The sequence below is a fragment of the Barbus barbus genome (assembly GCF_936440315.1).
Source record: "Barbus barbus genome assembly, chromosome: 49".
NCBI lineage: Eukaryota > Metazoa > Chordata > Actinopteri > Cypriniformes > Cyprinidae > Barbus > Barbus barbus.
The window spans coordinates 3,384,645-3,410,812 of record NC_136727.1 but is presented as its reverse complement, the minus strand read 5'-3'; the positions used below and the strand labels follow the sequence as shown (position 1 = coordinate 3,410,812).

At 40.4% G+C, this 26,168-nt stretch overlaps 1 protein-coding gene across 2 annotated transcripts in view; it reads left to right on the top strand.

Moving 5' to 3' along the window:
* The first annotated feature begins 2,056 nt into the window (after window positions 1-2,056).
* Window positions 2,057-26,168, top strand: part of LOC306867160 (uncharacterized protein) — a 34,212-nt gene continuing 10,100 nt past the window's right edge. The window contains exons 1-4 of one of the 2 annotated variants that reach the window (XM_079412712.1): window positions 2,057-2,744; window positions 3,454-3,759; window positions 4,041-4,379; window positions 4,574-4,891. In XM_079412712.1, the coding sequence (XP_079268838.1) occupies window positions 2,699-2,744; window positions 3,454-3,759; window positions 4,041-4,379; window positions 4,574-4,891 (1,009 nt within the window). In that variant the 5' untranslated portion in view covers window positions 2,057-2,698. The remainder of the gene's footprint in view (window positions 2,745-3,453; window positions 3,760-4,040; window positions 4,380-4,573; window positions 4,892-26,168) is intronic. The other variant, XM_079412713.1, reaches the window with a different exon arrangement.

The following is a 26,168-nucleotide window of genomic DNA, read 5'->3' as shown; positions in this document are numbered from 1 at the left end:
GTGTATAAGGCAAAGTTCAAAAAGACATGATTGATTCAGTCATAATAAATACTTCTGGCAATATGGTGTATAAACACGTGTATGTGTGTGCGCGCGCGCGCCGCATGCATGCACATACACACGTTACGCTTCAGTTCGAACTGAACTCGTGTGGAAAATACTCACAGATGGCAAACGTGCTTAACATTTTTAATTTTAGTTAGTCATTTAGCAGACGCTTTTATCCAAAGCGACTTACAAATGAGGACATAAGCAATCAAAACCAACAAAAGAGCAACAACGTGCAAGTGCTAAGTCTTGGGTAGCCTAAGGCAGTACAGATAATGATTATTAGATTTACACCTTATTGGATTGCATTTACAAGTGTTAGCTAAGTGAATTTCTCCTGCTTCAGTCTCTAGTTCTGGCTGGGTTAACGTTACACCTCGGCATACCCGAGTGGCCCAGCGGAGTGCTTTGTTTTGATCGCATTCATTCAGCGCACTTTATTTGAACTAATCTAACTTAGTTTGCTCACTTTCCGCAACGTCGACAGAATAGTGCGAAGTTACAAAATGCAGAGGAACCTATGACTACTCCTCTCGGGAACAGAACAAAATTAGAACACAATAATTTGCTTAGTGAAGTTTATACACTTACCTGAATGAAATGCCTGGAACAAACTTTAAATGACCTTGGGATGTCTGCGAAGAGTACGTTATGCCCGTGCGTCTTGTACATTATGCCCCCGGTCTATCGTGTGAACGGACATTACATCAAACACCACAACAACAGGTTCTTCCCATGATTAAAACTTCCTCGGTGCGTCACAAAAAGTCAATAGGGTCACAAAATGGCGATTTTTCCCATCAGCCACCGCGGCGCTAGAGCCGTGACGTCACGCCACCATCCCCAATAGAGACCAGTCACAGAGGCAGGGGAGCAGAGAACTAATAAACACTGGGGAAAACTAGATAATTAAATGACACAAGGCTGGGGACTAGTAAACTAATGAGGAGAACTAAACGAGAACAGGAAACAGACCAAATATTGGCACGAGGGGAAACACACAACACAGAAAGACAGGACTGACAATAAGCTTGTCAATTCAGCACCATAGTAATTTACCATGGTTTTCTTGTGACCACCATCTTACTAGCCTAATTCTAAGTAAGAATTTATTTATCTTTAAATGTTTAGTTCTAAATAAATTTAATAGAAAGTTATTAATTAAGAACCCTATTTAAAGACAAATATCAGCGTCTAATATGAATTAGGTGTGTATCATTTACAAATATTAAATTTCTTAAAGGGATAGTTCACCCAAAAATGAAAATTCAAACCTGTAGCTATGAATTTCTTTCTACTGTGAAAAAAAAAAAAAAGATAATTTGAGAAATTCACAATATTTTTGTCCATACAGTAGAAATCAAGGCTAACAGTTTGGTATTCTACAAAATATATATTGTGTTCCACAGATGTAAGTCATAGAATAAGTGCATTTCTTTGTGACAAAAATTCATTAAGTTTGTTACATTTGGTGTAAATTTAGTAATGTCTATCAGTATTTGTTTCGTTCGTGATTTATTTCTACATTTATTTACTCCAAATTGAAGGCCCTATACCCCCCTCCAAAAAAAAAAAAAAAAAAAGAAAAAAACCTTGTGGGCCGGATATGTTCAGGGCCAAATTTTAACCCCTGTCCAGTCCTGCCTACACACTGCAAAATCAAGTTCCCCTCCCAAATATTAAAATCGGCTATGATTTTTACATGTATAAAAGACCCATGCTGTGTGAGGGGATCATATCATAAATATAAACTATTTTTAAATTAAATTATTGGCTTTTAAGTTTCTACTGTACTGAAGCCAATGCTAATTTAAGGGGAAAAAATTAAAAAAAATTATATGGAAATATGTATTTCATATTAAGTAATTTTTTATAAAGTAAAAGTAAAGTCTACCTTGCATTAAATTAAATTCAGATGCATCTGTGAAGCACTTTTCACAATGTATATAAATCCAAAGAAACATGTTGAAATTATATAGAACTGTAATATTGCGGTTGACAAAACTGGGCTGGAACAACCAGGAAGTCACGCGGTAGACTACTTGAAAAATAATCTGTCAACCATTTTTAGTATTACTGTATTAATATGACTAAATTACTATATAAATTACTAATAAACCAACACAAGTCTCTTTTATGCATTTTATTTTTTGTGGTGGTGGTGGGCGACTAAGTAAAACCACTTTTTTTTTCTTTAGGACTACACCACTGGAAACACATAGCTCTCAAAACGTTAGGCAACAGAACGCCTGGGCTTTTAATGCTTTTGAGAGATGGTTTCTCCATCTATTCATGTCATGCGCATATTTATAATATCCAAAATGGGTGGTGGCCATGTTAGGGACTTTCTAGGGTGTTACACTACCGGAGTTTTCCTCCATTTATGGACTTGTCTTTCGTTAGGTTTCGCTATGCGCGAGAGGATTCTGCCATTTTAGATAGCCCACTGAGCTGCGCTTCTTGCTTTTCTTGAAAATAATAAACATTATAGCCCTTTAAGCATATTAGAACTCAGCGATATAATTCAGATATAAAACTTCATCAGTGTGTTGAAGTCATTATGTAAGTCGCGTTTGCGCTGACAAACAGAGAACATTAATAACATTAGAACTAAGAATCATTTATATAACATACTCAATTCTACATCAAGATGAACAACGCACTTGTGCTCTTTTTGATCCCATTATGCGTGATCGGTAAGTTTTTTTGTTTTTTTTTTACATAACTACAACACTTTCACTTTCCGTTGGTGTCGATCGAATTGAAGTAAAACTTAAAGATGCATTACATTTATGTACCTGTATTTCTATTTAGTAAATAGTGTTTCATCGTGTTAATGTGACTGTTTCTTTGCAGTATTTATTTTGAAATCGTGCTTGTTGCTGCAATGCATTGAGATCCATCTGTGTTTTTATTAAAAGCAACAGCCAAGGTTCATTCTTCAGCAATAGCAATGGCCAAGGCAAAACAGGGTCATAGTCAAAAAACTGGGCAAATGACGTATAGATCAATAGGCAGCTAACAAGGCTCAAAACAAGGTAAAGAGAAATTCAAAACAAAGGCAATTCAGTGGAAACAAATAGCACGTTCAGAAATATTAGCCTTGGTAGAAGACGACTTTGCAATGAGATGATGTGTGCACTGCAAACAGTACGAATAGAGAACAGGTGAATGTGGCAGTTCGAGGTACAGGAATCATGGGAAGTAGGGTTCAGCAGGATAACAAAAGTCAATTCTCAGGTGAGGAAGCCCTCTGCTGGCAAGTGGGAGGAACCATAGAAGCTAGATTCATGACAGTTCCTTAAGGCTATATTTTTATACAGCAATTCACGTGTGCTTTATTAGTAAGACTTAATAGGCCAATCTCTTATTATATTTTAGTTAATATGTCGGTTTATTCTCCAGGTGTGTTTGGTGAGACATCTTTGGTGAGTGTGTCAGTGAAGGAGGGAGATTCTGTCACTCTACACACTGATGTACAGATACCTGATGTGATAGAGTGGAGGTTTCACGGAGATCTCCTTGCTAGAGTCAATAAGGAGTCCATGGTCTCAAGATTCGTTAAATCGAATGGAGCGTTCGGAGACAGACTGCAGCTGGACATTCAGACTGGAGATCTCAAAATTACAAATATCAGAAAGACAGACTTTGGACAATATGTACTAAAGATTACCAGCACAGAATCATCATCAACGATATTCAACATCAGTGGTGAGTGTCTCGGATGTGATGATGTTATTTACATAATTTTTATGCACTGAACAATTTAATTTCAGTGATATTTTAATTGTTAAACATGCACAATGTAACTGGCAAACTGTCATTTATAGACTGTCATTAAACATTTACAAAATGTAAACAGACTGAATAGATTAAATTCAGACTGCCGAAAGTCACCTGATGCAAAATCTGGTGATATTCTGTAAATCTGTTTTGTGACAGTGTTATGAAAGTGATAACTGACTGAAAAACTATTTGTGTTTGTTCTTCAGCTGTGACTGATAGTGGGTCTGATGGAGTAACGATTGTATCAGTGACAGAGGGAGATTCTGTTGTCCTACACACCGATGTTCCTGAAATACAGAAAGATGATGAGATACTATGGAGATTTAGACGTAAAGATATTATTGCTAAAATTAAGAAATATGAACACATCTTCTCTACATATGATAAAAGCACTGACAGGATATTCAGAAGCAGACTGCAGCTGAATCATCAGACTGGAGATATCATTATCAGTGACATCAGAAACAGCACTTCTGGACTTTATGAAGTTGATTTCAAGAAGAGCAGCTACACCATACACAAGTCATTCAATGTGACTATCAGTGGTGAGTTGGTTCACTATTTAAATGTAATAATGATCATAATCAAATCAGCACTGTGAAGAATTTAAATACTTTGAAATTATTATTAACAAAATGTCAAGGCAAAAAAAGAGACATTTTATAGGAATAGTATTATTAATATTATTATTATCTGTGAATCTCCTTGTGAATGTTCTACATGTTTTATCCCGAGACAGATAAACTAAACAGAGTGCCAGTGAACAAGGGAGTTACTGTCATTCTGGAATCTGGTCTTACTCAATTAGAAGGAGATGATCTGATACAATGGAGATTTGAACATGATGACCATGTCATAGCAAAAATCAACAAATCAGCTTCATCATCCCCTACATTTGATGCTGCTGATGAGAGATTCAGAGGCAGACTGGAGCTGGATTATGAAACTGGATCTCTGACCATCAGAAAGATCACACCTGAACATGCTGGACTCTATCACCTCGATATCACCGGCAACAGCCACACCATATTCAGAAAATTCATTGTTTTTGTCTGTGGTGAGTATATCAAGTGTTTAAATGAAATAATATTTGTTTACAATACCACGGTGTTGTAAATTTTGCAAAATATACTTAAAGGCCCTAAGTGATATTATTAACTACTAAAGCAACATTTTTCCCCCAATTTATTTAAATTATTATACATTTATTTAAATTATTGGTAAAGTCTATTTCACTAATTATCACAGCTTTATGGTTTATTTTAGAAACAGGAATCTAAAAAGGGAAGTATGCAAAATTAATTTTAATGGGATTAGTTATGAACCACAATTTCCTGAGAAATTCCCACAGAGAATGTTGTTTGAGTAGAAGTCAAACGTAAATTCCATTACCCTAATTAAGAAATGTAAAACATTTAATTATGTGAGAAGAGCTACTGATTATTGAAATAGACACAAAAATCTTGCAAAATCTTATAGTCTACAACCATTAACTTTTTATGCTTAAAGCTTTACATGCTTGAATTGTTTTTAATACTCATTTGTTACTGAAGCTGCTACTACCAATTTTTTTTTTCCCTCTTGGGATAACATGAAAATTAGTTCAATAACTTACCATTCTGCCAGTTTTCACCTCTGATATTATAACAGAATCAAACTTACATGTTGACTCAAAAGTATGCAGAACTCGTTTTGTCGGGTGCTTTTGCCATGGTGAATTGTAATTTCGGAGCTCCATTGATCATGGTTTTATGTACTTGTGGCGCTTGCACCTAACTCAGAGTCCACCTACTCAGAATTAATTGAACAAATTCAATTCAGCTGTTCTGAAACCAAAAACTCAAGAGTTTCCAATCTCAAAGTTAACTCAGAGTTTGTTTAAACTTAAACGGGCCCCTGGTCACTTAGTGATCACTGCCACTCATGCAACAAATTATGTAACAGAATTCTTAAGGGCTTTTCAGACTTGAAATTAGGGGTGGTACAATCAGTGTTGGGTGTAACGCGTTACTAAGTAACGCGTTTCTGTAATTAAATTACTTATCCACTGAAAAAGTAAAGTAAGGGATTACTGTTCATTTTTAGGTAATTTAATTACAGTTACTTATAAAGTACTTGCGTTACATACAGTAAATAATTTCAACAGTTCTAAAAGCAATATTGAATTTGAAATCTAAATTTACCGTCTAAAGATATTGAATGCGGCGGCTTTAACCCTCCGCGTGCGGGTGCGTTCACTTTCAGATTTTCCTGATTCACAGAGAAACCTTAAATACTCAAATCAGGGCCGGCACCAAGAGGGGGCATTCGCGGGCAGAGTTACGGTGCCCCCCACTTTCCATCCTCTCCCCTTCTTGCTGAACGTGATCGTTTCGAAAGCGAAAGTGAAACCGGTAAAACAGCGCACATAAGAAAGCGATTGCACGCTTTAGCGAGCGTCAGAAACTGCACGCAATCACAGATGGAGGTGCCCTGGCGCCGGCTCTGACTCAGATACATATAAGGCTAAAATCAATAGAATCTAAAAATCTTGAAGTGTCTACTTGACACTTGAACGAATTCAAATTAAAAACTAATGTTTCTGATTATGCAATCCGTATGAAACTAAAGCAAGGTACAGTCTTTCCCGTGTCTGAGCTCATTATATGCAGTCACCTGCGCGCATATGCCCTCACCTAGATACAAAAAAAAAAAGTAAAATATTAAGAAAAAAAAAAAAATCTAATATTCATCATTTTTGAAAGAAGACCTGCTATGAGAAATTTACCTCATAAGAACAGCGCGATCTGACATTATTCAGCAGAGAAGATCATTTCTGTAATTTATTCTTTCAGTTAACGTGTTATTTTGACATAAACCTGTACAGATTTTACTAGTTGGGTTTTTCCTGAACATCTTGCCAAACTGAAATGTATTGTTTAACTTTTAAGCCTTTTTGTTATTCAGATATTTTGCAGAGTATTTCTATTTGTTAACCAAAGGTGGTTACATTTTTTTCATAAAAATGTTTAAGTATTACAGTTGTTTTAAAGCTAAAAGGCTAAAATATTATATGTTTGACTCGAATTGAAAGAATATAGAGTTTAATTTCTATTAAGGTTTATAGGGATTTTAAGATGTAGCCTAATTAGCGATTTGAATAATTAAGTTACTTATTGAGTAACTAAGTTACTTTTCAGATAGAGTAATTAGTAAAGTAATTTAAATACAATATTGATGAAGTAATTAGTAACTGTAATTAATTACTTTTTGAAAGTAACTTACCCAACACTGGGTACAATTCACTCATTTTCTCGATGCATTGATTGCAAACCCTCATGATGCATATGCATCGATCTTGAAACATGGATTTTTGAATCGTTGATTTTGAACAGTAATCGATTTAAAATGCTAAGAATTCAATTAATTATTTAATTAGTTATTTCTACAGCAAAATATTCAGTACACATTAAATTTCTGCAAGCACGAATTAATGGAGACATTAAACAGCATTATTCATCCCTCACATATCTCCTTCACATGCTTGCTGCACTATTTGCCACCTGTCACAGAATTGCACTTGCACAGTTTGTAGCTCTCACTGACAATTTTTTTTGAGCAGCCAATGTATGATCTCTCCTTAGTACTCGTGGCCAGTACAGCTAAACTAAAAGTACTTTTACTTTTCTGTAGTTTTTCAGTGGCTTTCAGTCATACCATTGACATTACCTGAGCAGTTGAAGGCTGCAGCGCATTTATTGCATGGACGGAGCAAAAACAATGTGTCTAAAAACCTATGTACAAATGTACAAAGGGTGGAATTATTCTTTTTTATTTAATTTTTTCATAATTTTATGATAAACACAAATAAAAACTCAAATTTAGATTTAATTTTTTTTTATTAAGTTTTTATTTGAAAGTATGTTATTTAAGATCTGTTTGATCCATATCCGTGCAGAAAGTTTCTTTTGATTCCACTAGGTGCCAGTAAACAAGGGAAAAAATAATTTGTATCATTTATTTTTTAAACATTACAGATATTTATTTGAAGAGAGGCAATATGTCCACAAGGGGACTCCATTCTCCGTTCTGCCAGATCAAGCACACCTGCATTTGAAACAGTACCAAACCCACATATATTGGGATAAAGGGATAAAAATGGTATCATTTTACACCCTCTTCCCTCGTGTTTGGAAATAGAGGTCTGCAAGCGCGGGATTAAATTCCCGAATAAAATGCGGTAGCGGTCAGTAGAGCCCTGCATTTCGGCCCGGGCCCGATGGGTCCCGACTTTTTTACGCCTCTAGGGCCGGGCTTCGGGCCAATTTCCACGTCATGGTTCAGACGCGGGCTGGGCATCGGGCCTGTTTTGGGTTTCTCCTTATTTTATATTGTAGACATCTATCGATTAGCGATGAAAAAAATTGCCGCGCTGGTGGAAACAACACGAGACCGTGCTGCGACTGAGAGCAGCTCGATGGTGTTTAGTGTCCCGCAGCAGCAGGTGCGTAAGTGACTTCAGCACAGCTGAATACTTCTGCGTTCAAATGCACGCAATAGGCTAAAGCTTGCTGAAAAACCCTAGCAAACATAACCATGAATGTGTCTGCGGGAAATAGTAAGGAGATATTTGCAGAATCAGAATCAGAATCAGAAAGAGCTTTATTGCCAAGTGTGTTTGCACACACAAGGAATTTGTCTTGGTGTTATGAGCTTCCAGTACAGAAAGTACAAACATAGTGCAGACAACATATAATTAAGGTGATAAAGAACACTAATGAAGAGAATATACAATAATTAAGAATAACAATAGTAATAAAAATAAAAATATACAGAAAAGAGACATGACCATAGACAGAACTGTGAATGTGCATGTGTCCTATGTACAGATGAAGATTTGATGAGTTATTTACAGATGTACAGTACCGGGGTGTGTTATGTGTTGTTCAGGTGGGATACGGCCTGGGGGAAAAAACTGTTCTTGTGTCTGGCTGTTCTGGTGCTCAGTGATCTGTAGCGCCGGCCAGAGGGCAACAGTTCAAAGAGAGAGTGAGCTGGGTGTGAGGGGTCCAGAGTGACTTTCTTAGCCCTTTTCCTCACTCTGGAGGTGTAAAGTTCTTGGAGGCTGGGCAGAGGGGCACCGATAATTCTCTCAGCAGTCCTAACTGTCCGTTGTAGTCTTCTGATGTCTGTTTTGGTAGCTGAACCAAACCAAACAGTTATAGAAGAACATAGGACAGACTCGATGATTGCAGAGTAGAACTGTTTCAGCAGCTCCTGAGGCAGGTTGAACTTCCTTAGCTGGCGGAGGAAATACAGCCTCTGCTGGGCCTTTTTCGCAATAGAGTCAATGTGATTGTCCCACTTCAGGTCCTGGGAGATGGTGGTTCCCAGGAATCTGAATGACTCTACTGAAGTCACAGTGCTGTTCATGATGGTGAGTGGGGGGAGAGCAGGGGGGTTTCTCCTGAAGTCCACTATCATCTCCACAGTTTTGAGCGTGTTCAGCTCCAGGTTGTTAAGACTGCACCAGACAGCCAGCTGCTCAACTTCCTGTCTGTAAGCAGACTCGTCACCGTCCTTGATGAGGCCTATAACTGTAGTGTCGTCCGCAAACTTCAGGAGCTTGACAGAGGGGTCCTTTGATGTGCAGTCATTCGTGTAGAGGGAGAAGAGCAGTGGGGAGAGAACGCAACCCTGAGGGGCGCCAGTGCTGATGGTGAGAGTCCTGGATGTGAGTTTGCCCAGCCTCACTAGCTGCTGCCTGTCTGTCAGGAAGCTGGTGATCCACTGACAGATGGAGGAGGGCACAGAGAGCTGTCTCAGTTTGTCTGAGAGAAGGTCAGGTATGATGGTATTGAGGGCCGAGCTGAAGTCCACAAATAAGATCCTTGCATAATTCCCAGGTTTGTCGAGGTGTTGCAGGATGTAATGCAGTCCCATATTGACAGCGTCATCCACAGACCTGTTTGCTCTATAGGCAAACTGAAGAGGATCCAGCAAGGGTCTAGTGATGTACTTAAGGTAGGCCAGGACCAGTCTCTCAAGTGACTTCATGACCACAGACGTGAGTGCGACAGGTCTGTAGTCATTAAGTCCAGTGATTTTGGGCTTTTTGGGGACGGGAATGATGGTGGAGCGTTTGAAGCAGCAGGGAACTTCACACAGCTCCAGAGATCTGTTGAAGATTTGTGTAAAGATGGGGGCCAATTGGTCAGCACAGACTTTTAGACAGGCAGGTGAAATACCGTCTGGTCCTGAAGCTTTCCTAGATTTCTGTTTTCTGAAGACCCGGTTCACATCCTCTACACAGACTTTAAACGCAGGTAGAATGGTGGGGGATGGAGTAAGGGGGGTTGCAGGGGGGGAAGGTGAATGTGTGAAGTGCAGATCAGAGTGGGTGCTGGGTGTCAGTCTGGCCTTTTCAAATCTGCAGTAAAACACATTGAGATCGTCAGCCAGTTGTTGATTCTCCACAGACTGTGGGGGTGGTGTCTTGTACATGGTGATGTTCCTCAGACCAGTCCATACCGACGCCGGATCGTTGGCTGAAAGTTCTTTTTTCAACTTCTCAGAGTAGTTCTTTTTAGCCACTCTGATCTCCTTTGTTAGTCTATTCCTGGCCTGGTTATACAAGATTTTATCCCCACTTCTGTAAGCGTCCTCTTTGGCCTGACGAAGCTGTTTGAGTTTCCCAGTAAACCACAGTTTATCATTATTGAATGATAAGAATGTCCTGGTGGGGATGCATATATCCTCACAGAAACTGATATATGATGTTACAGTCTCTGTGAGTTCATCAAGATCGGTGGCAGCGAGGTCCAATCAGTGAGGTCAAAACAAGCTTTTAAATCTTGCTCTGCTTCATTAGTCCATCTCTTAACAGTTCTTAATACAGGCTTAGAAGATTTGAGTTTTTGCCTATAGGTCGGTATGAGATGAACCAAACAGTGATCAGAGAGCCCCAGAGCTGCCCGTGGGACAGAGTGATATGCATCTTTAATTATTGTGTAACAATGATCCAATATATTACTGTCTCTGGTGGGACATGTAACGTGCTGTCTGTATTTTGGCAGTTCGCGGGAGAGATTTGCTTTATTAAAATCTCCAAGAATGATTAAAAAAAGAGTCAGGGTACCTTTGCTCTGTTTCAGATATTTGTTCGGCCAGCTGTTGCATCGCGGCGCTCACGCACGCGTCCGGAGGCACGTACACATTCACGAGAATGAAGGAGGAAAACTCTCGGGGCGAATAGAACGGCTTACAGTTTATGAAGAAGGCCTCCAAATTAGGAGAACACATCTTCTTCAGAGTTGTTACATCTGAACACCAACCTTCATTAATGTAGAAACATAGTCCACCACCTCTCGTTTTCCCCGTTAGCTCCGTGATGCGGTCTGATCTGAACAGCTGATATCCCGGCAAATGAAGCATGTTATCCGGGATGTTTTCACTCAGCCAGGTTTCAGTGAAGCACAATGCAGCAGAGTTTGAAAAGTCCTTATTTGTGTGGGTGAGGAGAAGTAGTTCATCCATTTTGTTAGGAAGGGATCGGAGATTCGCTAGATGAATGCTTGGGAGCGCAGTTCGGAAGCCGCGTTCGCGGAGTTTAACCAGCGCGCCGGCGCGCTTCCCTCTTTTCCGTCTGAGCGCGCGTTTGACTAGGACCGCTGCCCCTCCGACCAAAACATCCAACAAAGCGTCTGAATAATCAAAAACCGGAAAAAATTGTCCGGTGTGTGTTGCCTTATGTCCAGTAGTTCGTCTCTGGTAAAACTGACAGTAAGAGAATAACTAAACACAGAACAAACAAACAAAAACAACAAAAGTACGGGAGTGTTCCACACCACAGCAGCCATACGCGGCGCCATCTAATAAGGATAGGATAGAGCAAGTGTGGATGCGCTGTCCTTGAAGAACGTTCATTTGGTTTGTTAATATTTTGCTTAGCCTATAATTTTAAATGACAGATGTCGAATTTATTTATTTATTTTTCTCTGCAACACTTTTCCTGTAGGCTAAGATGTTAAGCGAATGTAGTATTTTGACAAGATGAATAAAATTATAATAGGGCATTTTTGTACAACCTCTCTGCAACACTTGTTCCTATTGTGTTGCAAATGTTAAACAAATTGTATCCTGACAAGACGAATAAAAATAAGGAATACAATTTTTGTACAACATTTTTATTTTCTCTGTGACACTTACTGTGTTGGCAGCAAAATGTTAAACAAATTTTGTGTCTTACAAAATTCGTTTGACATTTTGCTGTCAATAAAAACTCTTGACGACGAATAAAATAACAAATACAGTTTTGTGCATACTTTTATTTGTTAGCCTATCTTTCTTTCAGTAGAGGAAATTTAAATGTGTGATTCTGAAAACGAGATCTAAATTTAGTGGGAACGGTAAGGTCGGGAAGAAAATTATTCAAAGCGGACAGCAGGTGAACAAAGAGTGAATAGCCTATATCGTGGGAATGGGTGGGAGCGGGACTCAAAAAACAGTCCCTTGCAGACTTCTATTTGGATAGGCATAACTCAGCATCAGATTGATCTAGGGCTGTATCCGAAATCGCCCCCTATACCCTCATTCACTATTCCCTACATTAGTCCACTCATACAATTCACTTGAAGGAGTGAATGAAAACGAGTGAGTGAATTCGGACACTGAGTGCACCGGAAGGATGGCCGCTTTTGCATAGTTTACTTGCTGTTTAATAATCATTTGATACGGGCAGCTCCAATAGTAAGATTAAAGGATTTATCTTGAACTCTGTCACGGAAATTATGTATAAACCCTAATAGTCAATTTACAATTAATTTTGTACCTGTGTTGTATTATGCTGTATTACGCCGTGGACGAAGGCTTTTAAAATCAATGAATGGATGATTCAGCCGCGGGCACCATCTTCTGGTGAGACGCGGGAATTCACTCGGTGCACGACTCTTACTGTGCGCGTTCACACCGCCACCGGCGAGAGCGTCAATGTGGCCGGAAGTCATTCATTTTCAATGTGAGCCGGTGGCAAGCTCCGGCGAGAGCGGCGCGGCGAGTCTTGGACGGTGAGAGCGTCGAGAAGAGTTGAAATCAGGTCAACTTTATGGTAATGAGCTATGACGCGGTTGGGCAGCAACCAATCGGAATGTAGAAGTCCTCCGCTTGAGAGGGTTCCAGAGAACGCAGCCTTGTAAACTTTGGTTGCGACCTCATTAGTTCCCAAGCAAAATGGAAGAGAGATTAATTATTGCTGTGGCGGGTTTCCCGATAATATTTGACGTGTCCCTGTTTGTGTACAGGGACATAAATAAATAAAAATTATAGGGGACATTTTCCCGCTACAACGTTTGTTTTTCAGCGGGAATGCAATTTATTTGCTCAAAACAACACCGATTTGACCAATTGCATTAAGGCTACACTTCAATCTGGACAATTTGTAATGTAGGCTGCACACAAATTAATGTTAATTAAAGACCAAGGCTAGTAAATGTCTCCTATAATGTTGAAATTAGACTAGCACTTAACCATGAACACAAATCCACACCACACAAATGGCTTTTAATTGGATCAACCTGCTTGTTTCCTTTGCGGCTCCTTTAAATACAAGACGAGCATACGATCTACGTCAGAGCGTCAGCGCGTCCACAAATCGTTTCTACAGCGTCTTCTCAGTCAGGGCGGCCAGGGCGAACTTTGACGCTCTCGCCGGCGGCGGTGTGAACCATAGACAAATAAAATACCTAGACGCATCATTGGCCGCTTTGAGCCGTTGCTGCGATACGTCAACCGTCCGCCATATTTATCCGGGCAAGACTGCCTTAAAAACAAATGGAGGTAAACGGGGAGCTGCGAATTTTTCGGGATAAAATTACAATAACGTTAACATTTATCAACCGATTTCAGTGGTTTGTGATCTACATGGAGTTAAAAATAACTATATCCTCCAGTTATTTACTTAGGCTCGGAAAATTATTAATTTTCTTAAGAAATTGTGAAAGATCACACTCGTGTTGAATTAATAATTCTAATATTAATGTAGTATAACTGTGATATATACATGCAATGTAATTTTAATGTACATTAAATGAAATTAAGTTATTTCATTGCTTTCTCTGTCTTCAACCCCAACATATGAGCTTTTATTTTTTTCATTAATACTGCGAATACAAATCAAAAAGTGACACACTGGTAGTCTATAGCACTCTATACAGATATAAACTCCACAACAAACAATAACAAATGTAACTGATAACCCTTTATGGATCCAGTACAACTTACAGTTAAAGTGGTAAAAAAAAAATGTTTTAATATATGTTACTACATAGGAATGTGAGTGTGTGTAGTTTACATTGTACAACAAAATGTCAAAGTATAGTTATGTTTAACACAGACCAGAATATGACCCCCCCCCCCCCCCCCCCCCTCCTCAAAAAAATAAATAAATAAACAATGATTTTGTCATGATATTTCAGCTTCCCTCATTAAGGAGTTCCTGTGTTTCTCATTACTAGGCTATTTGCATTATGCAGTTTTTGTGTAAATGCACATACAGTAAATGATCAGCATTAAACAGCCTGTGTAAATAATTTGAAATGCAGATTATAGTACTGTGATTGACTGAAGAAACTGGTTATTTTTAAATATTTGACAAAAACGACAGAAACATTTAATAAGCTAATTCTATTGTTATAAAATTACCCTTACAAAGGTTATAAATGCTCTTGGAAGTCTGTTCCAAGAGAGTGTGGTTTGAATATGATCAGGGTCATTCTGGCCATTCATTCAGGGCTGTTCTGGGCTTTAACTAGTACAAATACAACATTAGGCTGTGGAGGTTTAGTCTCCACAGCCTATATATATATAATCAGTCCACAGTTTTATGATAAGCTAGGAAATCCTTATAATCTAATAATGATAAACTTACTCTTTGTAAATGAGTAGTGAAATTAAAGACAGATGCTACCCCGACATCTGTTTTTATTAATGTACGACGGTCTGCAGATCCCCAAACTGCCGCCGGGTCAGGTATATTTTCTTGTGTCCCGATATGAGATTTATGGAGAGTTGCCCGGACCAACATGGCGGCGCCGTTGACGTGCGGTTGAGCGGCCAATGAGGCGTCTAGGTATTTATTATGTCTATGGTGTGAACGCACAGTTACGGTGCATTCTGGGGATTCTCTAGCCGTTGAGTGTACATCGGTTGTACACTCGCTTTTGCGGTGCATTGTGGGATTGAATGAGTGCACTCGAGAACATCCACTATGGTTTCGAACACCACTTAAAATGGCTGTCACCTCAAATAGTGCACTATTTGAGGGTATAGGGGGCGATTTCGGATACAACCTAGGAGTTTGATCGATGTCTCTTTGGACAGATCTGATTGGAGGCTTTTCAGACATACGATGCATTACGTGATGACGTAATCGCCCACCTACACAATCGTGTTAAGGCAAAACTACTTGAAAACGCACCATTCAACTCCATGCAAGTATTGATCGGCACTTCTGAGACATATTAGGGTGTAGTTTGGCCGTGTAAGCTCATAGAAAAGTAAGCACAGTCTCATTTTGAAGATAATAACCTAATCTAAAAGCTGATATAAAGCTTGTGGCCACATTTTGCACACGGAAATAGGAATCGGAGCAGAAATGTGACATATATGTTTGTTTGTTTACTGAAATCCATCTGAAATCCAAGAATTTCCATCATCGTCGTTCTTTTGATAATTATTCTCTGTAATGTGTTAGATCAAAGATATAAACTACATAATCGCATTGTGGGGAATGACAGCATTCATTGGGACGGATTACGAACCGGGCCAGCGGGGCCGCTGCCCAGGGGCCCTAGGGGTGCAGGGGGCCCGTGGGGCCCCTAGCCCAAAACAATTTGCAACGCTTATCAACAATGTATTTTCGTTTGTCTATTTTAGAGGGCCTACATTCTTTGATCCTCTGCCTACAAGGGTCCCTGACCCTATAGGGAGGGCGTTGGGCCCTTGAATTGTGGTGGTTGTGGTGGTGGTGCTGGTGGGGGGGTCGGTGCTTTCAGGGGGCCCCCGGCCCTGCTATAGGAACTTTAAAGGGAAATGGGTGCATGGGAGCCTACTTTTAGAAGGCCCTCTTAGGCCCTCCTATTATAGTCCTGGCTTCTGGCTACCAGGGGGTCCTAGGGAGGATGGGGGCTTTTAGAGGGCCCTCTGATTATGAGGGCCCTACTAGGAGGCCCTAGGGAGGAGGGTGTAGTGTACCTTTAGAGGGCCATCTGATTACAAGGGCCCCTACCATGGGGCCCCTGGCTTCTGGGGGGAGGGGGCGTGTTAACAGCCTTACAGAAGGCCCTCTGACTAGTGAGCGGTAGCATGGTGGGATGGAGGCGGTTAACCTGCCCGCTGAGTGGCCCCCAGACCAGTGTAGCAGTGTAAGAGTTTGACCAGTGTAATCACTCCCAGGGCTGTAGTGGAGGCTAAACGCAAGTAAACACGGTTTACCCACCTCTGAAATTTCAGAATTAGAGTTTACCCACTTCTCAATTGATCTAAATGCACATCATAGTATAGTTTATGCACAAAATGTGATCACAGAATTCGTAGTTCGCCCACCTCTTATTTTACCACTACACCCCTGATCACTCCGTTCTGTACGGGGATATGGTAAACAGGTGGATTCTGGCATGGTTCAGCTGGACACGGTACACATGTAGTGTGATCACTAACCGTGCCCCAACATGGCTCTCACTGTACGTTCACACCAGGAGAGACCAAAGCGAACACGTCGCCAAGGCCGTTGAAGAAGCTTCGTTGTTGAATTTGCTTTATTCACTTTGTTCGCTCATTGGAATGTTTGATTTAGCCTGTTACCGTGGGGCGTTGGTAAATCTATATATTAGAATTGGTTTTCACCGAACCGCGTCATAACTCATTACATAAGGTTAACTGACTTTTAACTTCTCTTTTTCGCTCTGGTCGCCCAATTCGCTTCGCTGCCAGTGAATTTGCTTTGTTCGGCCAATTCGCCGACTCTCCATAGAGAAATAATGACTTTCGTCGCTCTGGTCTCATCTGATGTGAATGTACGTGACATCAATAATGACACTCCAAATATTAAATATTTGAATTAATTGAGAAAGTTGGTGTTAATAACAGTTTTTTTTTCACATTGGAGAACTTGCAATGCGTAAATCATGGGGAGAGACCTATCTTTTCTCATGGTAATAACCAGGCTGCTGAATAGAAATGGGATGATTAGCAAAAGTGCTTTGATTTAGAGCATGAATTGTATGACATTCAAACTGCATGATCAGTTTGCATTGTTGATTAAAACTGGACAAGTTCTAATATTTTCTGACTTCTGTTTGATGGTTATTTCACTCGATGCTAGAACAGCAGACAGCATGCTGTAGTAGACAGTTGCTACCCCTCCCCCACTCTCTCACTGTTGCAAAATTGTTACATTTCCTCCGGTCAGCCAATCAGGTGTTGTGAGCACTTTTCAAAATCCAACTGAAAATTCACTGCAGATATTAAACCCCCTGACAGTATCAATACTCCTCATTCAGACAGTTCAGCTTGAGAACTTGCTTTGTACTCTCTATACAGTCTTCTATACTTCTTTGTTATCACAAGATTAACAACCAAAAGCCTTTTTAAAGGCTCATTACCTTTTATATTGCATCTCTCTCCCTCTATCTCCTTGACTTTCTCTCACTCTCTCTTTCCACCTCTCTCTCTCTCTCTCTCTCTAAACCTCTCTCTCTTATTCTATATAATTGTATAATATATTATTTGTAATTATATTATACTATATTATATATTGCATATTATATTCTGTACTATTCATTACCAGAAGTATATGATTTTCTAGTCTAATAACAGGCTGAAAGTCTTAGCATATTATTTTATACTGTATTATATTTCATAGTTGTAATAACAGTACACCAAAGATCCAGGCCTTTTTAAAGGCTAGTCTAAGTAGCAGTTGCTACCTAGCAACTCACAGTCTTTTTAAAAGGTTGTTGTTGTTTTATATTTTAGCTATAGTATTGCAAGAGTAATTCTAGATCACCTTATAAAGACACAATTTCCATAAATAACATGGATCCCAAACAAAAAAGTGGTGCTTCAAGAAGAAAAGCAAAAAAATGAAGGAGGCAAAGCAGGCAGTTTTCCTAAAAGACGTTCCTTTAATATCAAACTTTTTTGATAAGCCGCTGGATAAAAGTGAGATGAGTATTGCTAATGTTAGCAGTCACCAGAGTTCTAGCAATGAAGATGAGCTCACCACTGGATTATTGTTATCTGACAGTGTCTATGAACCCTTGCAGACCCAGTCAGGTACAGGACACGGATGCCAACCCTGCCAGGCTACCACAGACCACCAGCAACAGAAAGATAATCAAATGAAAGTTGCAGGTGTGTCAGAGCCACAATTAGACCAGTCAGCTGCATTGCCTGAGGTACAGTTTTCAAATGAGGAGGGCACAGACCCCAACTCCTGGTGTGAAACTGTCAATGACCCTGCTTTATGGCCCAGTACCATTACCGACCCAGCCAAGTCAATTCTTCTTAGTAGAGGGGTAGCTGCATTTCAAAACAGAAGTGCTAAGTATCCTGCCTCAGTCAGGGATAGAAACATTGGGGGTATCAGTAGAAGCTTTACAAATGCTTTACTCAGTTGTTGTCTACCAAATGGGCAAACAGTGACTAGGCAGTGGCTACTTTACTCCCCTTCAACTGGCTGTGTGTATTGTTTTGCTTGCAAACTGTTTTCCATTAAGGACAATACTTTTGTTCATGGATTTTCTGACTGGAAACATTCAGAGCGGATTGGTGAGCATGAGAGGAGTGCAGAGCATAGAGCTTGCATGCTAGCATTACACAATCGCTCCAAAGGCACAGCAACAATTGATTCTGATATCATCAAACAAATTGATGCAGAGAGACAATACTGGCGGGATGTTTTAAAACGAGTTGTCGCCGTCATCCAGTTTTTGGGGGAGAGGGGACTCGCTTTCAGGGGAGACAATGAGCTACTGAGATCAGCTCACAATGGTAATTTTTTGGGCATCATAGAACTGTTGGCCAAGTTTTCCTAGCAGTTTAAAGGCAGTTTAAGACATTAAATTGTAAGCTCAAAACACAAGATACTTCTCTTTTCAATATAAATAAGACTTTATTTATATAAACCTAAAGGCCTTTCCACACTGAGCACGAAAAAGCGAAACGAATTTTGCACGCGATGACGCACTGGAATATAACAACAGCTTCCTATGCATGCTTCCACATAGACTGCGAACATTTGCGCACCGAAAATGCAAATGTTTTTTTTTTTGTCCAGTCCGACAAATCTTTTGAGTTTTGCTAAGCGAAAACACGGGCCGTCCAATAATATTTGAGCATTACGTCACATGACCAGAGCAACTGCTGTTACCCAAAAGGTCGACGCAGTGGCGCTAAAAGCTCAGAAGACTGTATTGAGCACGAGCGTAAAAACACAGAAGTAGAGGACTTTTTTCTGCAAGAGAGAAGAGAGTGAATGCTGAGTTCTTGTTATTGTTGGTATTTAAGAACAGACTATACTCACCTATTCTTTATACAGAATAACATATTAATTCTCATCTGAATTATGTGATCTGAAGAGCATCGTCCACTATCTTCCACGAGCGCGAGTGTTTATGAGTCAGAACTCGTTCACTCTAGACCTGTCAATCATGTAATCATATCTCTTGCCCTTCTGTATATAAAAAAAGAGATAAATATTTTTCTACACATGAAATATGAAAGCAAATAGACCTATAATTTTGAAGATAGGTTTTCTGTATGTTTTTATGCAGCTCGTGGTATTTATTTTAACAATAAAGGATGTTTATGACACATGACAAGCGATCGGTCCATTATAAAACATGCAAAGAGTGCATGTCTGCCTATTATAGAATCAAAATCCATTTTAGATCACAATCGGAAGTTATTACAAGCACTCGATGATGATTTAAAGTGGGTTTTGAGAAAAAACGTTAATAATTACATACATTTTCAATGTAGCTAATTGTACCTCTAATTATTTCAGATGTATTCTTGTAAGCATTATGGATATTTTGTGTTTCTGAAGAAACAATGCTTAATGCTGTATATTGAGCAGCGGATGATGTAAACCACACAAGATACATATGCTACATGAAGGAAAAAATGCATTGTTGGACGGCGCCCCCTAGCATGCAGAAGGGAAGTGAATTAGCAGAAGGCGAACATTCATTTCACACTCGGTGTGAAAGCAACATTCGCAGGCGATTCGCCTCGCTTTTTCGCCTCGCTCTCAGTGTGGAAAGGCTTTAAGACGTGTAAACTAACACATGAACACACGCATTCACACATTCACACAAGTTGCAGAAAGAGAGAAACTGAGGAAAGGATGTGAAATCCCAAGTTTACAGCGATATGTGCAATTGCATAGACCTGAACAACCATCAATCACTTAATTATCTCTCGCACTGAGTTTCTCAATGAGGCTAAAATTAATATTAAATGCACCAGCTCAGCAAAAATGCGTTGCCTGTGTGTTAAGGGATTCCATTTTGTAGTTGCAGAAAAGGGGGTTTCCCGAGGTTGCTGATTGGCTGATAGTTCAGTGGTCATTAGTAATGAATTCTTGGGCAGCCAATGGTTGGGCGTTGGCTGAAGATGCAGAAAAGAAACTAAAGTAAAAGAATAAAAGGATGTAACGAGACTTGGTGGTTTTTCGTTTCATCATGTTAGCAGCTGGCATGTAGGCCAGAGCATGCTCAAAGAGCACAGAAAGTGATGGCAAAAAGCATGGCTAAACGTTAGCAGAAGAAGAGAGAGAGATTTGAAGAAGAGAGTGATTTGATGGTTTCTTGAGTTTTTAAACTCGGCCTCTTGACCCATCCCAATGGGTGTCTTGACCAATTAGATATGATCTTAGCTCGTTTTTCCTCCTGATCATAAATCATGTATCAGTCACATGGTCCGAATTTTACACGCTCTTGCAAAGTATAATTTTGGACATGATTTCTATAACAAGACTATGATACATTTGACAAAGAATTGATTGGAAGAAACTTTTAAAGCATGATTTTTCAAACTCATACATACCAAACAAGGATATTAACCCTCGAGCTATTCCCTAGTTATTAAAAAGACATACATAATATGTGATTAAAACATGATAGACTAATGTGTGGGTTACATACATGATATGGAGTCATGCATAGAAATCATTAGTTGCTCATAAGTCCTTTTAAGATGATTTTAGGTGCATATGGAAAAGACAGTCTCTGTGTATTTCTGTGTAGGACATAAATACATGTTCTGTGAAGACCAGAGAGAGGTTAAAGGGTCTCCTAAGAAATTGCAGTCTAAGTCTTTGTCTTGTGGGGGGAAAGTCAATCTAAGGAAGCTCGTGATTTCTATTGTGGAACACGTGATGGCCATCTCTTTGACTATCAGCCTTGATTACTTGCCCCCAAATTTGACGATCTCCTTCCTGCATTGGACTTATCAATAAGTGTTCTTTTGTCTTAATGTTTCAAGCTGTTCTGTGAAAGAGGCTTGCTGGTTAGGCTTTCTTCAGACGGGCTGGGCTAGGGATCTGATTTATGACATTGTCCTGTTTTCTTGGGCCTCTGTGGAATTTTGGCTCCTCATGTTTCGATGTTCTGATCGAATCTTAATTTGTCTGATTCGTTCTGATATCCTACACTATCCCTTAAGATTAACCATGGTTTTACTAAATAAAATTTAACCTAATTTAACAAAAAAAAATTAACCATGGTTTTACTAAATAAATACCATGGCAGGGCTCGACAATAAGGACTGTCCGATACATTTGCATTTTAGTATTACAATCTATTGTGACCCCTGCATTGTTTTGAATGTTGAACAATTGTATCAATATATACTGATCCATACAGCCATATCACCCTGTAGCCCAAGACTGGTTGCCCACTGAAGCTTAGCAGGGTTGAGCCTGGTCAGTACCTGGATGGGAGACCTCCTGGGAAAACTAGGTTGCTGTTGGAAGAGGTGTTAGTGAGGCCAGCAGGGGGTGCTCACCCTGTTGTCTGTGTGGGTCCTAACGCCCCAGTATAGTGATGGGGACACTATACTGTCAAAAAGCACCGTCTTTCGGATGAGACGTTAAACCGAGGTTCTGACTCTCTGTGGTCATTAAAAATCCCAGGATGTCTTTCGAAAAGAGTAGAGGTGTGACCTCGGCATCCTGGCCAAACTTCCCCATTGGTCTCTGACCATCATGGCCTCCTAATCATCCCCTTACACTGATTGGCTTCATCACTCTGTCTCGTCTCCACCAGTAAGCTGGTGTGTGGTGGGCGTTCTGGCGCACTATGGCTGCCGTCGCATCATCCAGGTGGATGCTGCACACTGGTGGTGGACGAGGAGACACCACCCCTCACAATGTAGAGCGCTTTGAGTGCTTAGAAAAGCAGAAAAGCGCTATATAAATGTAATGAATTATTATTATTATTATTATTATTATTACTGTATGTATATTCTATATCCCACGATCCAACAGAGGATAAGAGGTACGGAGAATGGATCAGTTTTTATAGGGAAAGACAGCCTAGTTAAATGTTTAGCCATGTCACTACTGATTTTTGAACTAATCAATCATGTTAACAACTTTACAGCCCTTATTGTGAATTTCACTGACACTATAGGGTCGCTTTGTGAAAACATCTAAATGGTTAATTAAAGAGATAGTAAGACAGAAACTCACTTGTTCCCCACTCATATTGGTCTGAAAAGGTAAATAGGTGTTTCGGGTCTCGGGAAACTAGCGTAAATTGACCGACAGCGCATCTGCTGTTTTTGGAAATGAAAGTTGCTCAATTGCACGTGTGAGAAAATCTGCCTGTACACGTGTGAGAAAATCAAGCCAAGTTTCCTCATAAAAAGGCAAATTAGTCTCACAGTTGTAACACACAAGACATATATTTGTCCATACCTCTGCATTTTCTCTAAAATAGAGTTTTGTATTTGCAAATCACTTTGCGTTTGTTTGAAAGTCAAGTTTTTCTTTGCAAAGCAGATTGTGTTTATTTGCAAAACACTGGATTTGTTTGATGAATTTTAGCACAAAATTCACTCCATAAGGAAATCCCTGATATGGACAAGGGCATCCAGCTAAGCTGAATAAAAAGCAGAAACATGTTTACTGATAAAATGTGAAGACAATAAACACACGATTTTGACTTTGATGCAGTGCTAATTGGCATATTTATTAAAGTACAGAAACTATAAAGTATATTTTCTACCTTATTCTGTGATTGGAAAAATAGAGCAGATTGGTGAGAAAGAGACAACAGTTGGCGCAATGATTCGCAAATGGAAGAAACACAAAATAACAGTGAATCTCCCTCGGTCTGGGACTCCATGCAAGATCTCACCTCGTGGAGTTTCAATGATAATGAGAACGGTGAGGAATCAGCCCAGAACTAGGAGGATCTTGTCAATGATCTCAAGGCAGCTGGGACCATAGTCACCAAGAAAACAATTGGTAACACACTACGCTGTGAAGGACTGAAATCCTGCAGCGTCCGCTAGGTCCCCCTGCTCAACAAAGCATCCAAGAAATACCATCCCCACCGTCTAACATAGAGGTGGAAACATTTTGCTTTGGGGGTGTTTTTCTGCTAAGGGGACAGGACAACTGCACCGCATCAAAGGGACGATGGACGGGGCCATGTACCGTCAGGGCCAGGGCATTGAAGCCAGTCAGGGCATTGAAAATGGGTCATGGATGAATATTTCAGCATGAAAATGATCCAAAACACATGGCCAAGGCAACAAAGGAGTGGCTCAAGAAGAAGCACATTAAGGTCATGGAGTGGCCAAGCCAGTCCCCAGAAGTTAATCCCATAGAAAATCTGTGGAGGGAGCTGAAGGATCGAGTTGCCCAACGTCAGCCTCGAAACTTTAATGACTTGGAGAGGATCTGCAAAGAGGAGTGGGCCAAAATCCCTCCTGAGATGTGTGCAAACCTGGTGGCCAACTACAAGAAACTTCTGACCTCTGTGATTGCCAAGAAGGGTTTTGCCACCAAGTACTAAGTCATGTTTTGCAAAGGGGTCAAATACTTATTTGACTCATTAAAATGCAAATCAATTTATAACTTTTTTAAATGCATTTTTCCGATTTTTGTTGTTGTCGTTGTTATTCTGTTTCTCACTGTTCAAGTAAACCTACCAGTAAAATTATAGACTGATAATTTCTTTGTCATTGGGCAAACGTACAAAATCAGCAGGGGATCAAATATTCTTTTCCCCCACTGTATATATAGAATACAAATTATTAATTATAGTCCAGCAGTGTATTTGATTTCTTAGCCAATTCAAAGTAAGAGATATGATTTTATTTATTTATTTATTTTTTGTCAAAAAATATATAAATACATACATACATATATTTATTACATTTGACAATTCTGTTCCCCTCACTTCTGCGATGCCCCTGGTGTGACAAAATGTTAGCCTATACATTAAAACTTTTCTAGACAATAGTTAACACAAACTAATAGTTTTAAAGCCTTTTTTTTATATTGGCTTACATAAATTTCTACATATGCCATATGTCATGCCATATAGCATCATTAAACTAACATCTAACAATGGACAAATGTTTATTTTATTTTTATTTTTTTCTGACTCCATAAAGGTTGCCGTGTAATTTGCACCCTGACTAAGCATTTAAAGAATTTAAGGGAAGCACAAATAAAGAATGCAATGAAGAATTAAGAACCGGATTGTTAATTGAGTCAAATTTAATTGTGAATTGTCTGGAATCAAATTGTTCTGAATTTGCAAAAAAAAAGTTCTTGAATCATGAATCAAATCGATTCCCTGTCTACCCAAAGATTTATAGTCCTACTTGAAATCATCAACCGTGGGTCATTGGGTTCCCTTTCAGTCGGTCACTACGAGTCACGTCGGACCGACGAATTGGGATATCGCTTAGAGACACCAATCTACTTCGAGTGTAAACTAAATGAACCAATGCACATTGGAACATGATGATTGCATCCAGCTTCCACTGATGACAGAACAAGCATAAATAGGCAGCAGGTGAAACGCATACTCAGCTTTCCACTTCGGAGCCGAGTGATTACATCGTTTTGCTCCTGACTTCTGCTGATGAGTGAATCTCATCAAGTTTGAGCACGCTCTTCGGAAGCTCTCGTGCTGGTGGTATGGCGCTTCAGTGGCAGTGGTTCTTCCCATGTTAGTGGGTGGCACACATCAGGCTGCACAACCCCCTGTTTGTGTTGTAGGCAGCCATCTCCCCTGTGTACTTCAGCACACTAAAAGAGTAATTTCTAAAAGAGCATTCAAGGGTGGACGTCTTTATAAAGATGCGTCTTTCAAAGATGCCCTTCCACCCGTGCGTTTCTGGAGGCGGTCGTTACCTGGTGCCGGGTGATGGCCACGATCGCTGCCTCACGTGCCTTAATGCCTAACTAGTCATGCTCCCATTGTGGGAAAATGACCATCGCGGAGTTGCGTACCAGGCTCCGTTTCCTGCAAAGGGGTGGGGTGCCCTTGCCTCTGCCTAGATCTAGGGCCCCCCTGGTGGCAGCCGGGGGAGCGCTACTTCTGGCAGTAGCCGGACTGGTATTATGATGACAGTGAGGAATTCCCCTCCAAGGAACCAACCTCTTAAGGCTCCTCCTTCCACCGGCATTTCACAGCCAGTGGAGCTGCCCAGGGAACAGACTCTCTCGTGGAGTACCATTTATATCCGTCTGGGTGGCCAGCAATACCGGATACAGATCCGGAAATGGTGGCTATGCTTGCCCGGGCTTGCACCGAGAGGGTTGGGCTCGAGTGGAAACCTCCACCACGGCCCGAACTCACTGAGTCGTAGACAGCACCTTTCACTGCCAGAAACCAACCCAGTGGCTTGTCTTCCCTCACCACCCTCGACAGTGGGGCAGCGCGGGGCCCTCCTCACGGGCCTGTAGGTACTCGTCGACCCTGACCGGCAGTGCTTATGCAGCCTGCGGAGAAGCTGCCTCAGCCCTACATGCTATGGCGTTGTTGTAGGTTCATCAGGCCAAGGCACTGAAGGACCTGCACGAGGGTGGGCATGACCCATAAGTTCTAAAAGAGCTTCATACCGCGCCCGCCAGCGCCCCCACTCCCACTCCCACGCAGCAAATGCAGCAGCCTCCTGCAAAGCAGCGCCGTAGAGCCAGTTGCAGGGCAGCCGCCCTGCCCATCCAGGTCCCCGCCAAACCTTGTGGCAAGCGAAAGAGCAAGAGTCCCTGAGACGGGCGACCCAGAGATGGAGGAAGCTGATCTTCGGGAGATGGTGAACGCACCACT